This window comes from Mustelus asterias, chromosome 4 (assembly GCF_964213995.1).
Source record: "Mustelus asterias chromosome 4, sMusAst1.hap1.1, whole genome shotgun sequence".
NCBI classification, from domain to species: Eukaryota; Metazoa; Chordata; class Chondrichthyes; order Carcharhiniformes; family Triakidae; genus Mustelus; species Mustelus asterias.
The window spans coordinates 72,976,916-72,989,131 of record NC_135804.1 but is presented as its reverse complement, the minus strand read 5'-3'; the positions used below and the strand labels follow the sequence as shown (position 1 = coordinate 72,989,131).

Below are 12,216 nucleotides of genomic sequence, written 5' to 3'. Positions count from 1 at the left end.
ATGCGTCACTCCCTGTCGGGGCCGAGTGAGGGATGCGTCACTCCGTGTCGGGGCCGAGTGAGGGATGCGTCACTCCGTGTCGGGGCCGAGTGAGGGATGCGTCACTCCGTGTCGGGACGGAGTGAGGGATGCGTCACTCCGTGTCGGGACGGAGTGAGGGATGCGTCACTCCCTGTCGGGACGGAGTGAGGGATGCGTCACTCCGTGTCGGGGCCGAGTGAGGGATGCGTCACTCCCTGTCGGGACGGAGTGAGGGATGCGTCACTCCGTGTCGGGACCGAGTGAGGGATGCGTCACTCCGTGTCGGGGCAGAGTGAGGGATGCGTCACTCCGTGTCGGGGCCGAGTGAGGGATGCGTCACTCCGTGTCGGGGCCGAGTGAGGGATGCGTCACTCCCTGTCGGGGCCGAGTGAGGGATGCGTCACTCCGTGTCGGGGCCGAGTGAGGGATGCGCCACTCCCTGTCGGGACGGAGTGAGGGATGCGTCACTCCCTGTCGGGGCCGAGTGAGGGATGCGTCACTCCCTGTCGGGACGGAGTGAGGGATGCGTCACTCCGTGTCGGGGCCGAGTGAGGGATGCGTCACTCCCTGTCGGGACGGAGTGAGGGATGCGTCACTCCGTGTCGGGGCCGAGTGAGGGATGCGTCACTCCCTGTCGGGACGGAGTGAGGGATGCGTCACTCCGTGTCGGGACGGAGTGAGGGATGCGTCACTCCGTCTCGGGACCGAGTGAGGGATGCATCACTCCCTGTCGGGACGGAGTGAGGGATGCGTCACTCCGTGTCAGGGCCGAGTGAGGGATGCGTCACTCCGTGTCGGGACGGAGTGAGGGATGCGTCACTCCCTGTCGGGACGGAGTGAGGGATGCGTCACTCCGTGTCGGGGCCGAGTGAGGGATGCGTCACTCTGTGTCGGGGCCGAGTGAGGGATGCGTCACTCCCTGTCGGGACGGAGTGAGGGATGCGTCACTCCGTGTCGGGGCCGAGTGAGGGATGCGTCACTCCGTATCGGGACCGAGTGAGGGATGCGTCACTACCTGTCGGGACGGAGTGAGGGATGCGTCACTCCGTATCGGGACCGAGTGAGGGATGCGTCACTCCCTGTCGCGACGGAGTGAGGGATGCGTCACTCCCTGTCGGGACGGAGTGAGGGATGCGTCACTCCCTGTCGGGACGGAGTGAGGGATGCGTCACTCCCTGTCGGGACGGAGTGAGGGATGCGTCACTCCGTGTCGGGGCCGAGTGAGGGATGCGTCACTCCCTGTCGGGACGGAGTGAGGGATGCGTCACTCCCTGTCGGGACGGAGTGAGGGATGCGTCACTCCGTGTCGGGACGGAGTGAGGGATGCGTCACTCCCTGTCGGGGCCGAGTGAGGGATGCGTCACTCCGTGTCGGGGCCGAGTGAGGGATGCGTCACTCCGTATCGGGACCGAGTGAGGGATGCGTCACTCCGTGTCGGGACCGAGTGAGGGATGCGTCACTCCCTGTCGGGACGGAGTGAGGGATGCGTCACTCCCTGTCGGGGCCGAGTGAGGGATGCGTCACTCCCTTTCGGGACGGAGTGAGGGATGCGTCACTCCGTGTCGGACCCGAGTGAGGGATGCGTCACTCCGTGTCGGGACGGAGTGAGGGATACGTCACTCCCTGTCGGGACGGAGTGAGGGATGCGTCACTCCCTGTCGGGACGGAGTGAGGGATGCGTCACTCCCTGTCGGGACGGAGTGAGGGATGCGTCACTCCCTGTCGGGGCCGAGTGAGGTATGCGTCACTCCGTGTCGGGACCGAGTGAGGGATGCGTCACTCCCTGACGGGACGGAGTGAGGGATGCGTCACTCCCTGTCGGGGCCGAGTGAGGGATGCGTCACTCCGTGTCGGGACGGAGTGAGGGATGCGTCACTCCGTGTCGGGGCCGAGTGAGGGATGCGTCACTCCGTATCGGGACCGAGTGAGGGATGCGTCACTCCGTGTCGGGACGGAGTGAGGGATGCGTCACTCCCTGTCGGGGCCGAGTGAGGGATGCGTCACTCCGCGTCGGGACGGAGTGAGGGATGCGTCACTCCCTGTCGGGACGGAGTGAGGGATGCGTCACTCCGTATCGGGACCGAGTGAGGGATGCGTCACTCCCTGTCGGGGCCGAGTGAGGGATGCGTCACTCCCTGTCGGGGCCGAGTGAGGGATGCGTCACTCCGTGTCGGGACGGAGTGAGGGATGCGTCACTCCGTGTCGGGGCCGAGTGAGGGATGCGTCACTCCGTGTCGGGGCCGAGTGAGGGATGCGTCACTCCGTGTCGGGACGGAGTGAGGGATGCGTCACTCCGTGTCGGGACGGAGTGAGGGATGCGTCACTCCCTGTCGGGACGGAGTGAGGGATGCGTCACTCCTTGTCGGGGCCGAGTGAGGGATGCGTCACTCCCTGTCGGGACGGAGTGAGGGATGCGTCACTCCGTGTCGGGGCCGAGTGAGGGATGCGTCACTCCCTGTCGGGACGGAGTGAGGGATGCGTCACTCCGTGTCGGGACCGAGTGAGGGATGCGTCACTCCGTGTCGGGGCCGAGTGAGGGATGCGTCACTCCGTGTCGGGGCCGAGTGAGGGATGCGTCACTCCGTGTCGGGGCCGAGTGAGGGATGCGTCACTCCCTGTCGGGGCCGAGTGAGGGATGCGTCACTCCGTGTCGGGGCCGAGTGAGGGATGCGCCACTCCCTGTCGGGACGGAGTGAGGGATGCGTCACTCCCTGTCGGGGCCGAGTGAGGGATGCGTCACTCCCTGTCGGGACGGAGTGAGGGATGCGTCACTCCGTGTCGGGGCCGAGTGAGGGATGCGTCACTCCCTGTCGGGACGGAGTGAGGGATGCGTCACTCCGTGTCGGGGCCGAGTGAGGGATGCGTCACTCCCTGTCGGGACGGAGTGAGGGATGCGTCACTCCGTGTCGGGACGGAGTGAGGGATGCGTCACTCCGTCTCGGGACCGAGTGAGGGATGCATCACTCCCTGTCGGGACGGAGTGAGGGATGCGTCACTCCGTGTCAGGGCCGAGTGAGGGATGCGTCACTCCGTGTCGGGACGGAGTGAGGGATGCGTCACTCCCTGTCGGGACGGAGTGAGGGATGCGTCACTCCGTGTCGGGGCCGAGTGAGGGATGCGTCACTCTGTGTCGGGGCCGAGTGAGGGATGCGTCACTCCCTGTCGGGACGGAGTGAGGGATGCGTCACTCCGTGTCGGGGCCGAGTGAGGGATGCGTCACTCCGTATCGGGACCGAGTGAGGGATGCGTCACTACCTGTCGGGACGGAGTGAGGGATGCGTCACTCCGTATCGGGACCGAGTGAGGGATGCGTCACTCCCTGTCGGGACGGAGTGAGGGATGCGTCACTCCCTGTCGGGACGGAGTGAGGGATGCGTCACTCCCTGTCGGGACGGAGTGAGGGATGCGTCACTCCCTGTCGGGACGGAGTGAGGGATGCGTCACTCCGTGTCGGGGCCGAGTGAGGGATGCGTCACTCCCTGTCGGGACGGAGTGAGGGATGCGTCACTCCCTGTCGGGACGGAGTGAGGGATGCGTCACTCCGTGTCGGGACGGAGTGAGGGATGCGTCACTCCCTGTCGGGGCCGAGTGAGGGATGCGTCACTCCGTGTCGGGGCCGAGTGAGGGATGCGTCACTCCGTATCGGGACCGAGTGAGGGATGCGTCACTCCGTGTCGGGACCGAGTGAGGGATGCGTCACTCCCTGTCGGGACGGAGTGAGGGATGCGTCACTCCCTGTCGGGGCCGAGTGAGGGATGCGTCACTCCCTGTCGGGACGGAGTGAGGGATGCGTCACTCCCTGTCGGGACGGAGTGAGGGATGCGTCACTCCGTATCGGGACCGAGTGAGGGATGCGTCACTCCCTGTCGGGACGGAGTGAGGGATGCGTCACTCCGTGTCGGGACGGAGTGAGGGATGCGTCACTCCGTGTCGGGACGGAGTGAGGGATGCGTCACTCCGTGTCGGGACGGAGTGAGGGATGCGTCACTCCCTGTCGGGACGGAGTGAGGGATGCGTCACTCCGTGTCGGACCCGAGTGAGGGATGCGTCACTCCGTGTCGGGACGGAGTGAGGGATACGTCACTCCCTGTCGGGACGGAGTGAGGGATGCGTCACTCCCTGTCGGGACGGAGTGAGGGATGCGTCACTCCCTGTCGGGACGGAGTGAGGGATGCGTCACTCCCTGTCGGGGCCGAGTGAGGTATGCGTCACTCCGTGTCGGGACCGAGTGAGGGATGCGTCACTCCCTGACGGGACGGAGTGAGGGATGCGTCACTCCCTGTCGGGGCCGAGTGAGGGATGCGTCACTCCGTGTCGGGACAGAGTGAGGGATGCGTCACTCCCTGTCAGGACAGAGTGAGGGATGCGTCACTCCCTGTCGGGACGGAGTGAGGGATGCGTCACTCCCTGTCGGGACGGAGTGAGGGATGCGTCACTCCCTGTCGGGACGGAGTGAGGGATGCGTCACTCCCTGTCGGGACGGAGTGAGGGATGCGTCACTCCCTGTCGGGACGGAGTGAGGGATGCGTCACTCCGTGTCGGGACGGAGTGAGGGATGCGTCACTCCGTGTCGGGGCCGAGTGAGGGATGCGTCACTCCGTATCGGGACCGAGTGAGGGATGCGTCACTCCGTGTCGGGACGGAGTGAGGGATGCGTCACTCCCTGTCGGGGCCGAGTGAGGGATGCGTCACTCCGCGTCGGGACGGAGTGAGGGATGCGTCACTCCCTGTCGGGACGGAGTGAGGGATGCGTCACTCCGTATCGGGACCGAGTGAGGGATGCGTCACTCCCTGTCGGGGCCGAGTGAGGGATGCGTCACTCCCTGTCGGGGCCGAGTGAGGGATGCGTCACTCCGTGTCGGGACGGAGTGAGGGATGCGTCACTCCGTGTCGGGGCCGAGTGAGGGATGCGTCACTCCGTGTCGGGGCCGAGTGAGGGATGCGTCACTCCGTGTCGGGACGGAGTGAGGGATGCGTCACTCCCTGTCGGGACGGAGTGAGGGATGCGTCACTCCGTGTCGGGGCCGAGTGAGGGATGCGTCACTCCCTGTCGGGACGGAGTGAGGGATGCGTCACTCCCTGTCGGGACGGAGTGAGGGATGCGTCACTCCCTGTCGGGACGGAGTGAGGGATGCGTCACTCCCTGTCGGGACGGAGTGAGGGATGCGTCACTCCCTGTCGGGACGGAGTGAGGGATGCGTCACTCCCTGTCGGGACAGAGTGAGGGATGCGTCACTCCCTGTCGGGACGGAGTGAGGGATGCGTCACTCCCTGTCGGGACGGAGTGAGGGATGCGTCACTCCGTGTCGGGGCCGAGTGAGGGATGCGTCACTCCGTATCGGGACCGAGTGAGGGATGCGTCACTCCCTGTCGGGACGGAGTGAGGGATGCGTCACTCCCTGTCGGGACGGAGTGAGGGATGCGTCACTCCCTGTCGGGACGGAGTGAGGGATGCGTCACTCCCTGTCGGGACGGAGTGAGGGATGCGTCACTCCGTGTCGGGACGGAGTGAGGGATGCGTCACTCCCTGTCGGGACGGAGTGAGGGATGCGTCACTCCCTGTCGGGACGGAGTGAGGGATGCGTCACTCCCTGTCGGGACGGAGTGAGGGATGCGTCACTCCCTGTCGGGACGGAGTGAGGGATGCGTCACTCCGCGTCGGGACGGAGTGAGGGATGCGTCACTCCCTGTCGGGACGGAGTGAGGGATGCGTCACTCCGTATCGGGACCGAGTGAGGGATGCGTCACTCCCTGTCGGGGCCGAGTGAGGGATGCGTCACTCCGTGTCGGGACCGAGTGAGGGATGCGTCACTCCGTGTCGGGACCGAGTGAGGGATGCATCACTCCGTGTCGGGACGGAGTGAGGGATGCGTCACTCCGTGTCGGGGCCGAGTGAGGGATGCGTCACTCCGTGTCGGGGCCGAGTGAGGGATGCGTCACTCCCTGTCGGGACAGAGTGAGGGATGCGTCACTCCGTGTCGGGACGGAGTGAGGGATGCGTCACTCCCTGTCGGGACGGAGTGAGGGATGCGTCACTCCGTGTCGGGGCCGAGTGAGGGTTGCGTCACTCCGTGTCGGGGCCGAGTGAGGGATGCGTCACTCCGTGTCGGGGCCGAGTGAGGGATGCGTCACTCCCTGTCGGGACGGAGTGAGGGATGCGTCACTCCGTGTCGGGACCGATTGAGGGATGCGTCACTCCGTATCGGGACCGAGTGAGGGATGCGTCACTCCCTGTCGGGACGGAGTGAGGGATGCGTCACTCCGTGTCGGGGCCGAGTGAGGGATGCGTCACTCCGTGTCGGGACGGAGTGAGGAATGCGTCACTCCCTGTCGGGACGGAGTGAGGGATGCGTCACTCCGTGTCGGGGCCGAGTGAGGGATGCGTCACTCCGTGTCGGGGCCGAGTGAGGGATGCGTCACTCCCTGTCGGGACGGAGTGAGGGATGCGTCACTCCGTGTCGGGGCCGAGTGAGGGATGCGTCACTCCGTATCGGGACCGAGTGAGGGATGCATCACTACCTGTCGGGACGGAGTGAGGGATGCGTCACTCCCTGTCGGGACGGAGTGAGGGATGCGTCACTCCCTGTCGGGACGGAGTGAGGGATGCGTCACTCCCTGTCGGGACGGAGTGAGGGATGCGTCACTCCCTGTCGGGACGGAGTGAGGGATGCGTCACTCCCTGTCGGGACAGAGTGAGGGATGCGTCACTCCCTGTCGGGACGGAGTGAGGGATGCGTCACTCCGTGTCGGGGCCGAGTGAGGGATGCGTCACTCCGTGTCGGGGCCTAGTGAGGGATGCGTCACTCCCTGTCGGGACAGAGTGAGGGATGCGTCACTCCCTGTCGGGACGGAGTGAGGGATGCGTCACTCCGTGTCGGGGCCGAGTGAGGGATGCGTCACTCCCTGTCGGGACGGAGTGAGGGATGCGTCACTCCGTGTCGGGGCCGAGTGAGGGATGCGTCACTCCCTGTCGGGACGGAGTGAGGGATGCGTCACTCCGTGTCGGGACCGAGTGAGGGATGCGTCACTCCGTGTCGGGACCGAGTGAGGGATGCGTCACTCCCTGTCGGGGCCGAGTGAGGGATGCGTCACTCCGTGTCGGGGCCGAGTGAGGGATGCGTCACTCCGTGTCGGGGCCGAGTGAGGGATGCGTCACTCCCTGTCGGGGCCGAGTGAGGGTTGCGTCACTCCTTGTCGGGGCCGAGTGAGGGATGCGTCACTCCCTGTCGGGACGGAGTGAGGGATGCGTCACTCCGTGTCGGGACCGAGTGAGGGATGCGTCACTCCGTGTCGGGACCGAGTGAGGGATGCGTCACTCCCTGTCGGGGCCGAGTGAGGGATGCGTCACTCCGTGTCGGGGCCGAGTGAGGGATGCGTCACTCCGTGTCGGGGCCGAGTGAGGGATGCGTCACTCCCTGTCGGGGCCGAGTGAGGGATGCGTCACTCCGTGTCGGGGCCGAGTGAGGGATGCGTCACTCCCTGTCGGGACGGAGTGAGGGATGCGTCACTCCCTGTCGGGGCCGAGTGAGGGATGCGTCACTCCCTGTCGGGACGGAGTGAGGGATGCGTCACTCCGTGTCGGGGCCGAGTGAGGGATGCGTCACTCCCTGTCGGGACGGAGTGAGGGATGTGTCACTCCGTGTCGGGGCCGAGTGAGGGATGCGTCACTCCCTGTCGGGACGGAGTGAGGGATGCGTCACTCCGTGTCGGGACGGAGTGAGGGATGCGTCACTCCGTATCGGGACCGAGTGAGGGATGCGTCACTCCGTGTCGGGACGGAGTGAGGGATGCGTCACTCCGTGTCGGGACGGAGTGAGGGATGCGTCACTCCGTGTCGGGGCCGAGTGAGGGATGCGTCACTCCGTGTCGGGACGGAGTGAGGGATGCGTCACTCCCTGTCGGGACGGAGTGAGGGATGCGTCACTCCGTGTCGGGGCCGAGTGAGGGATGCGTCACTCCGTGTCGGGGCCGAGTGAGGGATGCGTCACTCCCTGTCGGGACGGAGTGAGGGATGCGTCACTCCGTGTCGGGGCCGAGTGAGGGATGCGTCACTCCGTATCGGGACCGAGTGAGGGATGCGTCACTCCCTGTCGGGACGGAGTGAGGGATGCGTCACTCCCTGTCGGGACGGAGTGAGGGATGCGTCACTCCCTGTCGGGACGGAGTGAGGGATGCGTCACTCCCTGTCGGGACGGAGTGAGGGATGCGTCACTCCCTGTCGGGACGGAGTGAGGGATGCGTCACTCCCTGTCGGGACGGAGTGAGGGATGCGTCACTCCCTGTCGGGACGGAGTGAGGGATGCGTCACTCCGTGTTGGGGCCGAGTGAGGGATGCGTCACTCCCTGTCGGGACGGAGTGAGGGATGCGTCACTCCGTGTCGGGGCCGAGTGAGGGATGCGTCACTCCCTGTCGGGACGGAGTGAGGGATGCGTCACTCCGTGTCGGGGCCGAGTGAGGGATGCGTCACTCCCTGTCGGGACGGAGTGAGGGATGCGTCACTCCGTGTCGGGGCCGAGTGAGGGATGCGTCACTCCCTGTCGGGACGGAGTGAGGGATGCGTCACTCCCTGTCGGGGCCGAGTGAGGGATGCGTCACTCCCTGTCGGGACGGAGTGAGGGATGCGTCACTCCGTGTCGGGGCCGAGTGAGGGATGCGTCACTCCCTGTCGGGACGGAGTGAGGGATGTGTCACTCCGTGTCGGGGCCGAGTGAGGGATGCGTCACTCCCTGTCGGGACGGAGTGAGGGATGCGTCACTCCGTGTCGGGACGGAGTGAGGGATGCGTCACTCCGTATCGGGACCGAGTGAGGGATGCGTCACTCCGTGTCGGGACGGAGTGAGGGATGCGTCACTCCGTGTCGGGGCCGAGTGAGGGATGCGTCACTCCGTGTCGGGACGGAGTGAGGGATGCGTCACTCCCTGTCGGGACGGAGTGAGGGATGCGTCACTCCGTGTCGGGGCCGAGTGAGGGATGCGTCACTCCGTGTCGGGGCCGAGTGAGGGATGCGTCACTCCCTGTCGGGACGGAGTGAGGGATGCGTCACTCCGTGTCGGGGCCGAGTGAGGGATGCGTCACTCCGTATCGGGACCGAGTGAGGGATGCGTCACTCCCTGTCGGGACGGAGTGAGGGATGCGTCACTCCCTGTCGGGACGGAGTGAGGGATGCGTCACTCCCTGTCGGGACGGAGTGAGGGATGCGTCACTCCCTGTCGGGACGGAGTGAGGGATGCGTCACTCCCTGTCGGGACGGAGTGAGGGATGCGTCACTCCCTGTCGGGACAGAGTGAGGGATGCGTCACTCCCTGTCGGGACGGAGTGAGGGATGCGTCACTCCGTGTCGGGGCCGAGTGAGGGATGCGTCACTCCCTGTCGGGACGGAGTGAGGGATGCGTCACTCCGTGTCGGGGCCGAGTGAGGGATGCGTCACTCCCTGTCGGGACGGAGTGAGGGATGCGTCACTCCGTGTCGGGGCCGAGTGAGGGATGCGTCACTCCCTGTCGGGACGGAGTGAGGGATGCGTCACTCCGTGTCGGGGCCGAGTGAGGGATGCGTCACTCCCTGTCGGGACGGAGTGAGGGATGCGTCACTCCCTGTCGGGACGGAGTGAGGGATGCGTCACTCCCTGTCGGGACGGAGTGAGGGATGCGTCACTCCCTGTCAGGACGGAGTGAGGGATGCGTCACTCCCTGTCGGGACGGAGTGAGGGATGCGTCACTCCGTGTCGGGACGGAGTGAGGGATGCGTCACTCCGTGTCGGGGCCGAGTGAGGGATGCGTCACTCCCTGTCGGGACGGAGTGAGGGATGCGTCACTCCCTGTCGGGACGGAGTGAGGGATGCGTCACTCCCTGTCGGGACGGAGTGAGGGATGCGTCACTCCCTGTCGGGACGGAGTGAGGGATGCGTCACTCCGTGTCGGGGCCGAGTGAGGGATGCGTCACTCCGTGTCGGGACGGAGTGAGGGATGCGTCACTCCCTGTCGGGACGGAGTGAGGGATGCGTCACTCCCTGTCGGGACGGAGTGAGGGATGCGTCACTCCGTGTCGGGGCCGAGTGAGGGATGCGTCACTCCGTGTCGGTGCCGAGTTGAGGGTCAGTTCATTATTTTTCTAGACAATGTGTAGCTACTTGCCACCCTCTGTGAACACGCATTGCTTCCTGCCTCTAATCTCTGTTTCTCATTTAGGGGACACGTATGTATGAGGAATGGAAATGGGAGAATGTTCCAACTATTGCAGATGTCCTCGAGGAGTTTCTGTCCGTGAGAGTGCCAGCAAGTCTGCTCCTCACCCAGCTCCCCCTTCTTCAACCCCGATATTACTCCATCAGCTCATCACCTGAAGCCCATCCATCACAAATCCAATTAACCGTGGCTGTACTCAAGTACCACACTAGAAGTATGTACTCTTCATTAACTTTGGCCATTGCACCTCGACATGGGAAACACTCTTCCTTGGGTATGGGTCCCCATGCACACTGATCCTCCCCAGGGTATGGCTCCCCATGCGCACTGACTCTTCCTGGAGTGCAAGCCCCCATGCACATCAACTTTCCCCAGGGTCTGAGTCCCCACGCGCATTTACTCTCCCAGGGTATGGGTCCTCATGGGCACCAACTTTCCCCAGGGTGTGGGACCCCATGGGCATCACATTTCCTCACGGAATGGGTCCCCATGGGCCCTGACAACCCCAAAGGGTATGGGTCCCCATGCACACCAACTTTCTCCAGGGTATGGGTCCCCATAGACCCTGTCTCTCCCGAGGGTATTGGTCTGCATGGGTACCAACTTTGCCAGGGTATGTTCAGGTTCCCACAAGTGCCACCTCTATTGAGTCTGTTTCTGATTCAGCGGAAACATATGTATGAAGAATGGAAATGGGCGAACATTGGTGTAAAACACTGGATTTCTTGGGTAAATTGTTTAATGGGCTCATCGTGAATCAAAGCCTGTTTTATAATGCACATTTTTCTCAAGCGTCTTATTATTGAGTTATTTCTTGTCCTATTTCACACTTTATCTCAGTATTTTTAAGTGAGGTATTGTGTCAAATCATATTTTACAATGTTTTCCACAAATTAGTATGTTATAGTGTGAAACAGGCCTGCATGTACACGTATGGGTGTTACTAATTTGATTGAAGACAATTTGACTGCAAACTTCATAGAATCCTACAGTGCAGAAAGAGGCCATTCGGCCCATCAAGTCTACACTAACCACAATCCCACCTAGGCCTTATCCCCGCATCCCCACATATTTACCCACTAATCCCTCTAACCGTTGCATCCCAGGACACTAAGGGGCAATTTAGAATGGCCGATCAACCTAGCCCGCACATCTTTGGAGTGTGGGAGGAAACCGGAGCACCCGGAGGAAACCCACGCAGACACAGGAAGAATGTGCAAACTCCGCATAGACAGCAACCCAAGCCGGGATTCGAACCCAGGTCCCTGGAGCTGTGAAGCAGCAGTGCTAACCACTGTGCTACCGTGCCGCCCACTTCAAAGAGGTGTTGGGTGTAAAAGCAAGTGCTGTGAAGTGGAGATAAGCAGGGGTAAGATGGGAACGGTGGATGGCATGATTGAAAATTTACATTCGGCAGATGATGGAAGTAACTTAAAGTTCGCTTTAGAATTTCAAAAGGAACATGTAAAATTGGCAGTGATTGTAAATGGATGAAACAAGGCCTAGGTTTACTTTTGGGAATGTTTGTAGAAGTACCACTAATGATGTAAATGTAATCTTGAAAATCTGCACAAATGGTTTGAAATTCTTCCTCCTGACTCTACTCGCAAAGCTCCGAATGAAGCTTTGTGGGTAGAGCTCAGGAATAAAAAAGGGGCAGCCACATTGTCAGGTGTTTATTATAGACCTCCAGACCATCAGCAGGATATTGAGGAGCAAATACGTGCATAATTTGTGGAGGTGTGTAAAAACAATAACAATAGGGTTAGGTGATTTCAACTTTCCCAACATTAACTGGAACAGTCATAGTGTTAAGGGCTTGGATGGAGTAGGTTTCTTGAAATGTGTACAGGAGAACTTTTTTGATCAATATGTGGAGGGTCCAACAAAGGAAGGAGCAGTGCTGGACCTAGTTCTGAGGAATGAAGCTGGACAGATGGTTAAGGTGGAGGTGGGGGGAGCATTTTAGTGATAGTGATCACAACGTGGTACAATTTAAAGTTGTTATGGACA

General features: G+C 62.7%; 1 protein-coding gene across 1 annotated transcript in view; it reads left to right on the top strand.

The window, feature by feature from the left end:
* LOC144492779 (nitric oxide synthase 1-like) overlaps positions 1 to 12,216 on the top strand; it is a 342,106-nt gene that overhangs the window by 245,627 nt on the left and 84,263 nt on the right. Inside the window, exon 21 of the mRNA XM_078211199.1 lies at positions 10,207 to 10,417. Within this exon, the coding sequence (XP_078067325.1) occupies positions 10,207 to 10,417 (211 nt within the window). The remainder of the gene's footprint in view (positions 1 to 10,206; positions 10,418 to 12,216) is intronic.